This window comes from Hyperolius riggenbachi, chromosome 6 (genome assembly GCF_040937935.1).
Source record: "Hyperolius riggenbachi isolate aHypRig1 chromosome 6, aHypRig1.pri, whole genome shotgun sequence".
In the NCBI taxonomy this organism is placed as follows: Eukaryota; Metazoa; Chordata; class Amphibia; order Anura; family Hyperoliidae; genus Hyperolius; species Hyperolius riggenbachi.
In genome coordinates, this window is record NC_090651.1 from 308,402,130 (window position 1) to 308,419,640 (window position 17,511).

General features: G+C 44.6%; 2 protein-coding genes across 6 annotated transcripts in view; one reads left to right on the forward strand and one right to left on the reverse strand.

Annotated features, from left to right (window-relative positions):
* The window catches only part of LMTK3 (lemur tyrosine kinase 3), a 153,202-nt gene that overhangs the window by 100,015 nt on the left and 35,676 nt on the right, over positions 1-17,511 (reverse strand). The gene's annotated exons all lie outside the window — the stretch shown is intronic.
* Positions 1,322-15,853, forward strand: LOC137521309 (uncharacterized; the record flags this gene model as incomplete). Its single annotated transcript, XM_068240410.1, has 3 exons — positions 1,322-2,830; positions 14,689-14,782; positions 15,699-15,853. Coding segments are annotated over 3 exons (1,758 nt in total), but the record flags the coding sequence as incomplete, so codon positions are not given.

Here is a 17,511-nt window from a genome sequence, read left to right on the forward strand (position 1 = left end):
CTACAGGCAATCTTTTCATGTATGTGCTAATATACACTTTACCCAAGGAAATAATGTGGAGGAAGCTTTTTGGTGTCTGCAGAGTTCAATGGGTGAGATTGTGTCCTGCCAAACTTCAAGAAGCTAAAACAGGAACCCCCTTTGAAGTGCATATCACAAGAAGGATTATGACAAGCGTGATGTCACAAACGGGGAAACTGCATTAGTTCCTGGGGGCTGGACATTAAATGCCCCAGGGGACACTTCAGACTATTTAAGGTGGCCCAGGACTGCCACCGGTATCTTCTCTCGGAGGTAGCGAATAGCTAGGGAGGATCGCGACTCCTGGTCGAAACGGCGTCCTCCCGTCAAACAACGTTCTAACCTAAGCTGGTAACGTTCTTTTTTCCCCCGTTTATTTTTACGCAAATATCCGTGTGTGTTATCTTTGTAACCTCTTATTTTTGTAACTTTTATCTTGTAACATTTTGACTTTGTTTTTTGTAATCTTTTTGTATATATTAAGTTCTGCATTGTTCTATGTTTTTCTAGAATATTAAATTATTATTTAATAAGTTTGACTTCTGCCGTACTAAACTAACACTCATAGCCTAGAAGAGACTGAAGTGTAACCGTGTATAAGTTCATGCCTAATTGTACGCTTGAGCAACACTACCGTATGAAATTGTAATTGCATTGTGTGTGGGGGCGTTTGTCATACGTTGGCCTAAGCGCGCAGCTGACCCAACGTACGAACAACGCCAGTGCGAGTAGGGACAGCAGAGTGGCTAACAGTATCGTTCGGAACGACTGTTAGTGGGTCTTTGCTTCACGACAGTGTAAGATTGCAACTGTGTGCGTGTGTGGGTGCGTGGCGTTCCCGTATTTGGCCTAAGCGCGAAGCTGACCCAAATACGAAAACGCAGATTGCGTATTGAGCACTCAATAGCTGAGTGAACGTGTCTAGCAACGCTAGTGGTGGCAGTGGGAAGTGTTTGAGGGGTTCCAGCCTTGTTTGTAGCTTAAATAAGGCTGTTCCCCGCTTAATCTGGTCAAACCCGCAGTCGGGAACCGTATACGCAGGCGTGCCGCGGGCTGGTTCCTGACATAATTGGCTGGCAGTGGTGGCATCGTTTAGTACATTAGTACGCAGTTTAGCTCGCTATTCTGAGTACTAAAGGCTGGAAGCTTGCTAGAAGCAACTAGCCTACAGAAGTCTACTCAGTGCAGAACCTATATACGTTTTTTTTTTTTTGTTCAAAGATACACACTTGGTATTTGCTTTCCCTCCCCCCTTTTTTTTCTTTTTATTTTTTGCAACACGATGGCTCAGAAAGCATCCAGCTATGCAAGGCAAAACAAAGAGATACTACTCAACCTGTGTGAGCACAAAGGCATCGAGACGGTGAGCGGCCAGACTAAGGAGCAGCTAGTTCGTGCGCTCGAGGAGCATGATGAGGCAGAACGAGCCCGTGCTTCAACATCAGCGGATGCAGCTCACGACACGCCAGAGGAGGAATCGCTCCCGCCACAGGATGCAAGTGGAGACGATGTCCTGGATGATCCACCGAACACGGAGATGACATCTCTGGAAGCCGACCTACAGCTACTAGGTTCGGCTGAGCCCGAACTGCGCCTAAAGCTGATTCTGGAACATCGGCAAGCAGAGAGGGAAATACGACAGGCAGAGGAGGGAAGAGCTGAACGGCGACACCAGGCCGAGAGGGAAAGTGCTGAACGGAGACACCAGCTGGAGCTGGCTAAACTTCAGCAGCAGAACCGGTCTGCTGGACCCGCAGAACGCGAAGGTGAGCGAGTCCACAGAATCCCCCTGGATAAGTTCCCCGCTATGGACAAGGACTCTGACATAGACACTTTCCTACAGGGGTTTGAAAGGACTTGTCGGCAGTATGGGGTGCCCCGTGAGCAGTGGGCAAGATACCTCACACCAGGGCTGAGAGGCAAGGCCCTGGAGGCGTTTGTGAGTCTCCCCCAGGAGGAAGAAACAGACTTTGAGGCAATTAAGAAAGCCATCATTGCACGATACCACCTCACGCCAGAGGTGTATCGAAAACGTTTCAGGACAGTGCAGCGAGGTCCTAATGACAGCTACCTGGATCATGCTTGCAACCTGCGCACTGCCTTCCAGCAGTGGTTAAAAGGACTGTCGGTTGAAACCTTTGATGCCCTGCAGGAACTGATAATAAAAGACCAGTTCCTCCACACTTGTCCTGTTGAGGTCCGGCAGTTTGTACGGGACCGAGAGCCGAAGACCGTGGATGAGGCCGCAAAAGTTGCTGATGCCTACACGTCCAATCGAGCATCTGACTTTCGAAGGACTACGGCGCCCAGCTGGAAGGGAGAAAAGCCTGCGAGACCTTCTCCTCTGAGCACCCAGCGAAGCCAAGTCCCGCAGCCGCCTGGAGGTAGAACAGCCACCGTTGACACTCGGAGATGTTTTGCCTGTAACAAACCGGGTCACATCAGTGCTACGTGCCCAGAAAAGAAGAAGGAAGCCCCAAACTCTGGCGGGGCCCGGAATGCGTTGTGTGCCACCAGGAATGCAGGTAGCTATGCAGAGAATCTGCAACCTGTCACGGTTGGGGATACGGTTACCACCGGTCTAAGAGACACTGGAGCAGAGGTGACTCTAGTGCACCCCCAGCTTGTGAACCCTGAGGAGTACATTCCTGGCAAGACTATGGCTGTCAAAGGAGTTGGGGGTGTCACCCCCGCCATACCCACCGCCTTGGTCCACCTGGACTGGGGGGCCGGCAGCGGAATGAAAGAAGTGGGGGTAACGGATGCCATCCCCACGAACGTTTTGTTGGGTACTGACCTGGGACGGTTAGTGGCCCGGTATGAGCCTACTCCACACCCAATGGAGCCTGCATCCCCCGCAGAAGTTCAGGACTCTTGCAAGGTACTGTGTGATAATGCTGTGCAAGCGGGGAGTGCTGGTGAGGCCCCAGGGGCTACGGACTGTGTACTAGGAGCCAGCCCTAGTGAGTCTCCAGTGCTCAGGCCTGGAGGGGGACACGTTGTTACCATGAATGCAGATAATGTTGATGTCATATGTGTTGTGCTACAAAATGCGGGGTGTCATGTGGACACTCCGTCAGCTGCAGGAGTAACCAGCGGCGCTCGCTGGGCTGCAGCAGGTGGACTGTCCACTGAAGGGGCAGATGGCACTAGGCCAGATCCTTCCCCTTCAGATGGTTTCCAGACCAAAGGTGATGTGGTTTATGATACGTGTAATGTGGACGCTCCCTCCGCTGCAGTGGTAACCCGCAGCGCTAGCGAGTCTACAGCAGAGGGACTGTCCACTAAAGTGGCAAATGTTGCTGGGTCAGCAACATCCACTTCGGAACCTGGCTCTGAGGGCCCAGGAGCCTCTCCGTCTGCAGCCTTCCTAGAATGTGTGACAGGCAGCCCTGAGCTCTCTAGGGCTGTTCGATTTGACAGCCGCCTGGAACAGCTCAGGGGTCTGGCCAGCAGGTCACTAGCTGGGAGGGGCGGGCTGAGAGGGTTCTGGGAAGTTATTCCCTCGAAGCTGTCCGAAGGGGAAGAGGCAGACCGGCAGATAATCGTTCCCCAAAGGGACCGAGAGATAGCTCCTGCCACTATAGAGAAAGTGCGTGTAGCGACGGTTGGAACCCTCCCCCAGCGGCAGCACTGTCTCTATGGTCGCGAATTCACGGTCGTCACTGACCCACATTCCCCTGGTTGGTTACGTCAGGTTGCCAAGGGCAACGACACATTGCAGCAACCTGACCTAGCTTTCCAGTCGTGTAGCTTGGAGCTAACTGACAGGTGGGGAACCCTCCTGAGGATGCAAAAGGGTTACCCCACCCGGCCAGGCCGTCAATGTAGGCTTTGGCAGGATGATTCGTTAGAATCACCTGCCAGCGCTATCCGGAAGGGGAGCAATCATGGGAATGCTGATGGACTGTCCCGTCAAGCAGAACCAACAATGTAGGTGCTGGCAGGATAATCTGGGAAGATCATCTGCCTTGCACCAAGTTAACGGCGGAGGTGTGAAGATATATTGGGGTGCTGATGCTGTTAAGGATAATACAGTAATTTATTTTCATTTTCCCATTTTTATATCTGCTGTGGTATGTCAAAGGTGTAGAGATGCAGGCTAGATTCATGGACTGTTCATGTATTTGTGTGGGTGGGTCACTAGACCTACATTTGCATCTAAAGAGGTCTTCAGTGAATACGACCAGTCACCTTCAATAGGCAAGGAAGCAGCTCATTAAGCCCCTAGCAGTCACTTTTGATCTACTGTCCCAGGGGTGATTGTCTGCCTCTGTCTACAGGCAATCTTTTCATGTATGTGCTAATATACACTTTACCCAAGGAAATAATGTGGAGGAAGCTTTTTGGTGTCTGCAGAGTTCAATGGGTGAGATTGTGTCCTGCCAAACTTCAAGAAGCTAAAACAGGAACCCCCTTTGAAGTGCATATCACAAGAAGGATTATGACAAGCGTGATGTCACAAACGGGGAAACTGCATTAGTTCCTGGGGGCTGGACATTAAATGCCCCAGGGGACACTTCAGACTATTTAAGGTGGCCCAGGACAGCCACCGGTATCTTCTCTCGGAGGTAGCGAATAGCTAGGGAGGATCGCGACTCCTGGTCGAAACGGCGTCCTCCCGTCAAACAACGTTCTAACCTAAGCTGGTAACGTTCTTTTTTCCCCCGTTTATTTTTACGCAAATATCCGTGTGTGTTATCTTTGTAACCTCTTATTTTTGTAACTTTTATCTTGTAACATTTTTACTTTGTTTTTTGTAATCTTTTTGTATATATTAAGTTCTGCATTGTTCTATGTTTTTCTAGAATATTAAATTATTATTTAATAAGTTTGACTTCTGCCGTACTAAACTAACACTCATAGCCTAGAAGAGACTGAAGTGTAACCGTGTATAAGTTCATGCCTAATTGTACGCTTGAGCAACACTACCGTATGAAATTGTAATTGCATTGTGTGTGGGGGCGTTTGTCATACGTTGGCCTAAGCGCGCAGCTGACCCAACGTACGAACAACGCCAGTGCGAGTAGCGACAGCAGAGTGGCTAACAGTATCGTTCGGAACGACTGTTAGTGGGTCTTTGCTTCACGACAGTGTAAGATTGCAACTGTGTGTGTGTGTGGGTGCGTGGCGTTCCCGTATTTGGCCTAAGCGCGAAGCTGACCCAAATACGAAAACGCAGATTGCGTATTGAGCACTCAATAGCTGAGTGAACGTGTCTAGCAACGCTAGTGGTGGCAGTGGGAAGTGTTTGAGGGGTTCCAGCCTTGTTTGTAGCTTAAATAAGGCTGTTCCCCGCTTAATCTGGTCAAACCCGCAGTCGGGAACCGTATACGCAGGCGTGCCGCGGGCCGGTTCCTGACACTGAGGGCCCTTTTCCACTAGCAATCGCTAGCGTTCACGCTGAACGCTAGCGATTGCTGAATCGCAACCGCCGATTCCCCGACGTTCGCGGCCGCGATTTTGCTATGCTATGCACTGCATAGCAAAATCGCGGCAAAAGTCGCTCCGCGGCGCGACGATCGCGATCAAGTAAAAAACGAATCGCGGTAGTGGAAATTACCTACCGCGATTCCTATGTTAAAAAGCAAACCGTAGCGATTGTAAAATCGCTAGCGGTTTGCGTTTTTGCGATTCAGCCAGCGCAAACGCGCTGGTGGAAAAGGGCCCTGAAACCCACTCTCCAACCACCATAATGAATACAGTGTTACTGAAACCCACTCTCCAACCACCATAACGAATATGGTGTTACTGAAACCCACTCTCCAACCACCATAATGAATACAGTGTTACTGAAACCCACTCTCCAACCACCATAACGAATACAGTGTTACTGAAACCCACTCTGCAACCACCAGAATGAATACAGTGTTACTGAAACCCACTCTCCAAACACCATAATGAATACAGTGTTACTGAAACCCACTCTCCAACCACCATAACGAATATGGTGTTACTGAAACCCACTCTCCAACCACCATAATGAGTACAGTGTTGCTGAAACCCACTCTGCAACCACCATAATGAGTACAGTGTTGCTGAAACCCACTCTGCAACCACCATAATGAGTACAGTGTTGCTGAAATCCACTCTGCAACCACCATAATGAATACAGTGTTGCTAATACCCACTATGCAACCACCATAATGAATACAGTGTTGCTAATACCCACTATGCAACCACCACAATGGAAACAGTGTTATTGAAACCCACTCTGCAACCACCATAATGAGTACAGTGTTGCTGAAACCCACTCTGCAACCACCATAATGAGTACAGTGTTGCTGAAACCCACTCTGCAACCACCATAATGAGTACAGTGTTGCTGAAACCCACTCTGCAACCACCATAATGAGTACAGTGTTGCTGAAATCCACTCTGCAACCACCATAATGAATACAGTGTTGCTAATACCCACTATGCAACCACCATAATGAATACAGTGTTGCTAATTCCCACTATGCAACCACCACAATGGATACAGTGTTATTGAAACCCACTCTGCAACCACCATAATGAGTACAGTCAGGGCCGGGCCAAGGCAGAGGCGAGAGAGGCTCCAGCCTCAGGGCGCAGTGTAGGAAGGGCGCACAACTCACTCAGCAATCATTCCCCTATTGTGCTTTAAACAGACAGAAATAAGAAAAGGGGATACATGGCAGTGACTGCAGCCAGATAAGTAGAGATTAAGGTTTTGGGGGCCCTAGAGCACCTCTTAGTCTAATAGCAATCAGTGTGTGACGCTGGGGTGGGAGGGATGGAGGGGCGCACTTTGGTGTCACAGCCTTGGGAGCTGGAGGACCCTGTCCCAGCTCCGAGTACAGTGTTACTGAAACCCACTCTCTAACCACCATAACGAATACAGTGTTACTGAAACCCACTCTCCAACCACCATAACAAATACAGTGTTACTGAAACCCACTCTCCAACCACCATAACAAATACAGTGTTACTGAAACCCACTCTCCAACCACCATAACGAATACAGTGTTACTGAAACCCACTCTCCAACCACCATAACGAATACAGTGTTACTAAAACCCACTCTCCAACCACCATAACGAATACAGTGTTACTGAAACCCACTCTCCAACCACCATAATGAATACAGTGTTGCTGAAATCCACTCTCCAATCCAACCACCATCATAAATACAGTGTTACTGAAACTCTCTTTCTCCAAACATCATGATAAATACAGTGTTACTGAAACCCACTTTCCAAACATCATGATAAATACAGTGTTACTGAAACCCACTCTCCAACCACCATAATGAAGTGTTAAGTGAAGTAACCATACAGTGTTACTAAAACTCTGATGTGTACAAAGTGGAGTTCCACACAGTGGTCCAAAAATCGCAAGCCTTTATTAAATCAGTTAAAAATGCCAGAGCATGTTTGCTGGCATGTTTCGGACACACACTGGTCCATAGTCATAGCACAGGCTACGACAAAGGACCAGTGTGCGGAACCCCACTTTGTAGACATCTGCTGCTTAGGGATTGAGTTACCTGGTTCCTGCACTGATCCTATCAAGTGTAAGGTAAAGCAGACTTCACGTTGCACATTACCTTGGTTACTAAAACTCACTATACAAACCACATGATAGGGAGGATGCACAATGCACATTTGCCCTTTTCCTATACCAGTTTTGGTTTTACCCACAGCTCACCACTGGTGGATCACATTTTTCAGGTCTAACTAACTGTCACAGTTAACCCTGTATAGAGAGACAAGCTCGCTTTACAATGTGACTTTGTAAGTGCAACATATTCCTTTGTGTTCCACCCCTGTTTTGGTAAAGCTTTAAAGGTGGCCACACACCATACAATTGTTTCAATATCTATTCAATTCAAGAATAAAAATTAATTTTTCTGACTGATTGTAACAATTCAAAAATCTGACCAATGTACCACATACCTATGTTCAATTTTCTCCCAATCATGAATAAAATAATTAAAAGCTCAGAAAAAAAATTATAGGAACTGTACATCAAGTAATTGAAAATCCATCACACACCATACAATTCTTGATAAAGTTGGTCTAAAATTTTCAACATGTCCAATCTCCAAAAATCAAGAGCATTTCTTGAATGGCAGTTGCTAAGTCTAACTGTCAAAATAGTAAGATACCAGCCATCCTCCCTACTCGCTTGCACACTATTTTGGTAATTCTTTTGAAAACAAAGAAAACCCTGAGAATCCCTCTTGAGGAGAAAGACTAGTCCAAAACCTGTCAGTTCTGTCAGATTTTAAGTGCTTACTTTTTTTGCAGTAGCAGTCCTTTAAAACGTTTTATGCAAAAAGACACTTTTCAATCCCAGTTGCAAATAACAGATGTACATTTAATAGTTTTAGGTTTTTTTTGCTTGCTGGACCTGGACTTTAAAGCATCTGCAGGATCATTCTATTTATTTTTTATATAATCTGATATTAGCACCCTCATTAGGTTGATGGACAATAATGTATTATAGATCTTGCTTCTCAGATATAGGGCTGTATAACTGAATTTATTTTATTCTCTACCTGGTTTTCACGAATGTGTGGGTGGGAGAGCCAAGAGAAATCAACATTAATCACCTGTGTGTGCTTTCATTTGCATAACTCACTCTCCAAACGCCTACTCTCTCCTGCCTGTATTCCTGGGCAATCTTTATACACACATGAATCCAAGGAAAAGGTGCTAAATATACATTCCGACGTGCGTTTGCCTTTTCAGGGACATAAATTGCATATTCACTTGCTGAGCAGAGGCAATGCATCATGGGAATTCCCGTTTGCTCTTTTGCTACCATAAAGCTGAATCATTTTAAATATTTTCTATTTTAAGAATGTACATTTATATTTAGCATAGCCTTTTAGTAAAAAGACACTGAAGCGGAAAAAAAAAAATATGATATAATGAATTAGGAATTTCTTATCAGTGAGGGTCACACTGTAGTCACTTCCTGTCTGAGTCAGGACTGAGTCAGCCACTTACATACCTGATATTTAACTCTTTCAGACAGATAAATGAAAAAAGGAAGACAGCATAGTTATTTGTGTGCTAGGCACTGTACATACACATGTCTATCTCATCATGTCACATGTCACCTCGGGTATCCTTTAAAGCAGAGGTGCCCACACTTTTTCGGCTTGAGAGCTACTTTTAAAAATTAGCCAAAGTCAAAGTGATCTACCTATGTACAATTTTAGGAGCACACTTGTATATACAGAATGGAAAATATAGTGGGGTCGGGATCTACCATGAAGGCCTTTGCGATCTACCGGTAGATCGCGATCTACCTAATGGGCACCCCTGCTTTAAAGGGATCTTATAGATTTCACCAAATGTCACTTCCCCATTCAGAGTCTACACCACGAAGTGGAGACATACACCTTGTTCTTGCCATGGAGTGCATAGCAGTTTTTTTTTTTTATTAAAAATGTGAAAAAAAGTTCATCATCTTTGCTTCCATTAAAATGCACTCAAAACATGATTCACTGCATTACAGTTGACTTTCATTATGTCCAATTCTGACCCACTGGTCTGGAAAAATGCATGCAGCAGGACTTTTTATCACAATGAACCGCAACAATCAAACGGGCAAGGTCTAAATGGAAAAAACGTCAACTGCTCCATAGAAAATCACTGCAATTTTTGACCTGTTGAGTTCCCTGTCCAAATCTCTCAAAAGTCATGATAACAAACCAAGCCTGAATCTGGAAAGGAGTAAAGCCGAACTGAAGAATTTGCCATTTTGCAATCACAAGTAGAATTTCCCTTTAAATGGAACCTGAACCGAGTAAAATTATTTAAAATAAATACATGATGTACCTGCAAATGAATATAACATACATATATCACCGTTAGTTCCTCTCAGAAGCTCACCATTTTCTTCTTACAACAATTACTTCCAGTTCTGACAAGATTTTCTCAGAAGATTTTGTCAGAACTGAGATATATCAGTTGCTGTCAGTTATAACTGAAAGGACAACTGATGAGCAAGGTAATATCCATGTTTCCCTATGGCTCAAGTGGGAGATATTACAGTTTAACAGTGTGCTGACCAGGAAGCTGTTATGGGATGATGGCCATTTTCAAAATGGAGGACGAAGAATTCCATTGATCAAAGTGGGCAAACAGGATGTGGGAGAGGAGAAAGAGATTGATGATTAGACTAGACTTGAGGTAAGTATGACGTGTGTATGTCTACTTTGACTTTTAATTTTCAGTTCATGTTTACTCTAACCCCCTTGGAGTTCTGATTCTTTCCGGATTTCAGGATCTAAAAGCGGTTAAAGCAGTGCAATTTTTTTGGACCCTTTCAGTCCCTAAAACCTGGAAAAAATCATGCTGCCAGGGAGATCTGCAGAAGTTTTTCTATCACTCACCTCCCTGGCTCCAGCGCTGCTGTTAAGCCTCCACCCACCAGGCGGCGCTGCAACTCCAAAGTGAAATTGCTGGCTGTCATCATGAAAACAGCCGGCGATCTCACCAGCAGGAAGCCGCGATTTTTAAATTGAAATCGAATGAAATGTATTTGGTGTATAACAGATGTAAGTACTTTGCAGTACTGGTCGGAGTCTTAAAGGGACACTTAAGTCAAACAAAAAAAATGAGTTTTACTCACCTAGGGCTTCCAATAGCCCCCTGCAGCTGTCCGGTGCCCTCGCCGTCTCCCTCCGATCCTCCTGGCCCCGCCGGCAGCCACTTCCTGTTTCGGTGACAGGAGCTGACAGGCTGGGGACGCGAGTAATTCTTCGCGTTCCCAGACACATTAGCACCCTCTATGCTGCTATATGGTATATGATATATGCTATAGCAGCATAGATGGCGCTATTGTGGCCAGGAACGCGAAGAATCACTCGCGTCCCCAGCCTGTCAGCTCCTGTCACCGAAACAGGAAGTGGCTGCCGGCGGGGCCAGGAGGATCGGAGGGAGACGGCGAGGGCACCGGACAGATGCAGGGGGCTATTGGAAGCCCCAGGTGAGTAAAACTCATTTTTTTTGTTGGACTTAAGTGTCCCTTTAAAGGCATGCCCATGAGAGGTGCTCAGAGTCCCTTTAAAACTGAGCATATCTTTCCCATGACTAGTTCACAGCTGCAATTGCTCTTTTGTGTACTACCTGTTTTCAGTATGTTTGAAATGAAAAATAAATCAACTATTCAACTGCTATGAATGAACTAGATGGAAACAATCAGTAATGAAATAAACACATCTGACGTGCACCTATACAGGAGCGAAACGACTGAAAGAGGTGCTAAGGGCTAAATGAAAAGGAGGAATAAGGAACACACAAGCATCATTATGGCAAACAATCAGAGAGAGTCAGGAAGACTGAAACAGAGCTTGAATATGTTTCCTGTTTAATATTTAATACCTCTATTTGGCCTAAACTGCAGCAAGGGAATACTGAAACGATTGATGTAATAAAATGGACCTGCCATTCTCACATAACCACAGAATATACAGAATCAAGAAAATGATTAATCCCGTTTTAAACTAGGAGGTGTTAGTTGCGGAGAAAATCCCCCTCCCAAATATATATATATATATATATATATATATATATATATATATATATATATATGTATATATATATATATATATATATATATATATATATATATATATATATATATATATATATATAGTTTCCTCCCACATTCCAAAAACATACGGATAAGTTAATTGGCTTCCCCTAAAAATTGGCCCTAGACTACAGTACTTACACTACATAATATAGACATATGGCAATGGTAGGGATTAGATTGTGAGCTCCTTTGAGGGACAGTTAGTGACAAGATATATATATATATACACACACTGTACAGCGCTGCGTAATATGTCGGCGCTATATAAATACTAAATAATATATATATATATATATATATATATATATATATATATATATATATATATTCACACACACACATACACTTTTGTCATAAACATTGAGCTCCTTTGAGGGACATTAAAGAGGAACTTTAGCGAAAAGGGGAAAATAAATAAATTAATACTTTGCAAAGTGAGAAGTTAATAAATAGAAGAGAGATCAAGAAAAGATTGATATTCGCCATATGATTTACTCATGCTGTTTGATCCACAATCAGAAAGTAGTCGCCGGCACCATCTATTTATCAGCTCTTTTATTGGTTAAAAAGACACATGACAGTTAACAGCGACGTTTCGGAGAACCTCCTTTCTCAAGCTCTATCAGTGTCTGCAATAAACAACCTGTAATCACTTCCTTTTATATCTAGCTGGATGGAGAGCCAGCCAATCACATGTCACTGCCACCTTGTGGCGACCAATCCCCGTCCGTCTAACCATGCGGACTTGATGGGGAACTTGTTTTCAGAAAAGCGGACATGCGTACAAGCGGACGCGTCATCCCATGCAGCGGGGCGGGAGCAGGCCCGACGCCAAATTTAACGCCGACCAATGGGCGCGAGGCAGACGATGTCGCCACCCATCCGTCACGCCTACCATATGGCGGACCAGATGGGGAACTGCCTCACGGAAAGCCGCGAACGCGGCCGCCCACTGAGCAACCACGCGAGCATAGCTGTAACCACTCACGTGGGCTGTCAGCGCACACATCGGCATCCAGGAACGCCCCCCGCCCTGCCGCATGGCAACAGAGCACGCCATAGCCATGGCAACCCGCGGAAACCAACAGTTTAAATCACAAGCAGGGCCAACAGTATCCACACAAATATAAGTCATTCCAACCAAGTGTACTTGATACTATAAGAGTTGAGCAAAAATAGCCTACATAAGTGGTGTCATATCATATTCTCTATTCAGTCCCCTAGGGGACAAAGTGTCCAATAGTCGTATCCATTTGGACTCACAATATAGCAGTTTTTTTAGTCTGTCACCTCCCCGTCTAAGTGGTTTAATCTGTTCTAGAATTTGAAACCTCAGTTGATTAACAGAGTGTTTAGCCTGTGTAAAGTGTGACGGGACAGCTAGTTCTAATGCTGGCTTTCTAATTGTACTTTTGTGTGCTGAAATTCTGTCTTTCACTCTTTGTGTGGTCTGTCCAATATAGAGCAGACCACAAGGACATTAAGGCATATACTGCATATCTAGTGTTACAATCATAACAGCCATTGATAAAGAATTTTTTACCACTGTGGGGGTGGGTGACATAACTGCCTCTAAATTACACTATTGCAATGTACACATCCCAAACAGGGATACGTCCCACTAGGTCTGGTGGATCTATAAGTACATTTTTTAGAAGGGCCCAAATCTGCATGTACTAATTTATCTTTTAATGTAGGTGCTCTCCTATAGGACATAAGTGGGAAGGTCTGAAACTCATCAATATGAGGGAAATTGTCCCTCAATAGATGCCAATTATTACGTATTGCTTTTGCTATGTCTTCACTCGCTACATTAAATTGGCTAACAAATGGAATCCTTTTGTTTTGTCCTCTCCTCCGATTTGTCCTGTCTGTTCTGTCGTCCCTATCAATCTGCTGTCTTGCCCTCTCCAGTAATGGTCTCGGGTATCGTCTCTTAGTAAATTTAAGTTGCATCTCATCTAGCCTCTCATGGCATGTATTGACATCGTTAACTATACGTTTAACCCTCTGAAATTGGCTTCCCGGGATAGATAGCTTAGTACTCGGGGGATGGAAACTGTCATAGATCAAAGTTGAGTTCATGTCAGTTGGTTTTACATAAATGTCGGTATCAAGTTTACCCTCTCTGAGTCTCACCAACACATCCAAATAGCTAACTTCAAATACATCATCATGAACTGTCAATCTAATACTAGGACACTGTGTCTCCATCTGTGCCACAAATTCTAATAGACTCGAACGTGGCCCCACCCACACACAAAAAATGTCGTCAATATAACGCATCCAGCATTTTGCATGTTTCAAAAAAATTAAATTAGTATACACAAATGTTTCTTCATATGCGTTCATAAAAATATTTGCATAGGTTGGGGCCACGTTCGAGCCCATTGCTGTTCCTCTGAGCTGTAAATAAAACTGATCTTCTACCAAAAAGTAGTTACATGTCAACAGTAGCTGTAATAATCTGCATAAAAAATTTCTCTGTATCACAGAATAATCAGAAGCAATCATCAGGATGTGTTCAACCGCCTCTACACCTCCATCATGTGGGATGGAGGTGTAGAGGGATTCAACATCCATAGTCACCAACAGGGCCCCTTCCGGAATCTCAGACAACTTCCTAATTTCCTCCAAAAACATGTTTGTATCTCTAAGATACGATTTTCCTGCCAAGACGAATGGTCTTAAAACCTGATCTAAATATTTCGCCAAAGGAGAAAAGATCGAATTAATTCCAGCAACTATAGGGCGGCCAGGGGGATGAGTTCTATTTTTATGGATTTTTGGACAGAGATAAAAAACCGGAATAATCGGATGATCCTGTATAAGGTATTGACTTAATTTATCGTCTATAATCAAATCCTGATGGGCCTGGTATACTGCTTCCTTAATTTTCCCAAAGAATTCCATGGTTGGATGCATGGAAAACATCCCATACGTGGTAGAGTCTGATAATAAACGATCAATTTCACTTCTATAGTATGTACTGTCCATTATCACCACCGCTCCTCCTTTATCCGCCTGTTTTATTACGATGGTTTTGTCTTCACAGAGTTCCTTGAGTGCTTGGCATTGTTCCTGATCCAGGTTATGTCTAATGTGACAATTCGGACCCAGATTTTTGAAGATAATGTCCACTTCCTCAGTGACCTTCCTCATGAATTTATCTATAATCTGGCATGTTGGGGGGTTAAAGCTGCTCTTCACATACAACTTAGTATCTTTAAGCTTTAACTGATCTTCCTTACGATCCTGTTGTTGAAAAAACGGTCTCTCCTGAGGTTGACTGAAAAAATATTTTAATCGGACAGCTCTAAAAAATCTGTGTAGATCTATGTCGAGATTGACCCGGTTGGGCCAATTTGTTGGTGCAAATGAAAGTCCTTTTTCCAAAAGAGACTGCTGGGAAGGGGTCAGATGTTTCATAGATATATTCAACACTATGGTTTCCGCTGGGTCGCCCTCTGGCTGGTCGCTCTGGGCTGTCTGGGTCGTTGCCTCAGGCGTTCTTTTATGTTTCCACCTCCTGCCCCCTCGACGACGTCTTCGCTTGACACATTGTCTGATGACGTGGTCTGTGCCAAAAAATCAGTGGATTCACCTCTCTGTTCACCTTGACGATGTTCATATGGTTTAGATCTAGTTATTCTCCTCCTTTGTGATACAGGTCTTTGCCATTGATAGACATAGCCTGTGGTGTAGTCTAGGGCATCCCTCTGAAATTTCTCACGTTTGATATTCTGAATCTGTATTTTATGTGTTTTCATGGCATTGCCTAGATCTACCACATACTTAGCATACTCGTCAGTTGGTGTGTTGTCAGAGTCTCTGTTTGAGTTCACTGATTTGTTTATCCAATTTTGGTATTTCCAACATGATTCTGTCAATTGTTAGCGTCATCGAGTCAAATGAGGCTTTGTTCCAAATTAAGGACCATGTATGACAAAATCCTGTGTCGGTGGGAAACAAAAGTGGACTGACATGAGAACGTAAGCCCCTAGGGATTCTCTTGTTCCTGTGATACTCTGCCAATGTTGCAGCATGTAGTTCCAAGGAAACCTTCATCTTGGATAATTTTTCCAATTGTTTTTTCACAGATTTGTCATCCACCGTTGATAGATATGTCACCTCTGTTGTCACCTGGGCTATGATCCTAGCAGTGTCCTCAGGTGTATATGAGGAGATGAGCTCGTCCATCTGTAAGTTCTCCATCTTAAATGCTGGGTGCATGTCCTGTGCTGATGTAACTTGAACGACTGTATGTAGACAGCACCCCAGTAATCTTCACATTCGATGTGCCAAGGCTGCAATAAACAACCTGTAATCACTTCCTTTTATATCTAGCTGGATGGAGAGCCAGCCAATCACATGTCACTTGTGGCGACCAATCCCCGTCCGTCTAACCATGCGGACTTGATGGGGAACTTGTTTTCAGAAAAGCGGACATGCGTACAAGCGGACGCGTCATCCCATGCAGCGGGGCGGGAGCAGGCCCGACGCCAAATGTAACGCCGAGACCATTACTGGAGAGGGCAAGACAGCAGATTGATAGGGACGACAGAACAGACAGGACAAATCGGAGGAGAGGACAAAACAAAAGGATTCCATTTGTTAGCCAATTTAATGTAGCGAGTGAAGACATAGCAAAAGCAATACGTAATAATTGGCATCTATTGAGGGACAATTTCCCTCATATTGATGAGTTTCAGACCTTCCCACTTATGTCCTATAGGAGAGCACCTACATTAAAAGATAAATTAGTACATGCAGATTTGGGCCCTTCTAAAAAATGTACTTATAGATCCACCAGACCTAGTGGGACGTATCCCTGTTTGGGATGTGTACATTGCAATAGTGTAATTAGAGGCAGTTATGTCACCCACCCCCACAGTGGTAAAAAATTCTTTATCAATGGCTGTTATGATTGTAACACTAGATATGCAGTATATGCCTTAATGTCCTTGTGGTCTGCTCTATATTGGACAGACCACACAAAGAGTGAAAGACAGAATTTCAGCACACAAAAGTACAATTAAGGTGCCCATACACTCGTCAGATTGGCAGCAGATAGATAAGAAATGCATCTGATGATCTATCTGATGCGTTTTTAGAACATTTTTTACCAGGAAAGAATTCCAATAGATTTCATTTTGAAATCTATTGAAATTCGATCTGATGGCATTTTTTTGCCATCAGATTTCCATTAAGGCCAATGCAAACTGATAAGCAATCTCATCAGATCGACCTAAATTTTCCACCCTGCAAGTTCGATGGAAATCCATCGAAATCGATCGAAATCGGCCGTCGATCGGTCGATTGGCCAACCGATTTGCAATCGATTGATCGATCGATCGATCGGGATCGATCGGTCGGCCAGAAAATCGGCTGAGTGTATGGGCTGCTTTAGAAAGCCAGCATTAGAACTAGCTGTCCCGTCACACTTTACACAGGCTAAACACTCTGTTAATCAACTGAGGTTTCAAATTCTAGAACAGATTAAACCACTTAGACGGGGAGGTGACAGACTAAAAAAACTGCTATATTGTGAGTCCAAATGGATACGACTATTGGACACTTTGTCCCCTAGGGGACTGAATAGAGAATATGATATGACACCACTTATGTAGGCTATTTTTGCTCAACTCTTATAGTATCAAGTACACTTGGTTGGAATGACTTATATTTGTGTGGATACTGTTGGCCCTGCTTGTGATTTAAACTGTTGGTTTCCGCGGGTTGCCATGGCTATGGCGTGCTCTGTTGCCATGCGGCGGGGCGGGGGGCGTTCCTGGATGCCGATGTGTGCGCTGACAGCCCACGTGGTTGCTCAGTGGGCGGCCGCGTTCGCGGCTTTCCGTGAGGCAGTTCCCCATCTGGTCCGCCATATGGTAGGCGTGACGGATGGGTGGC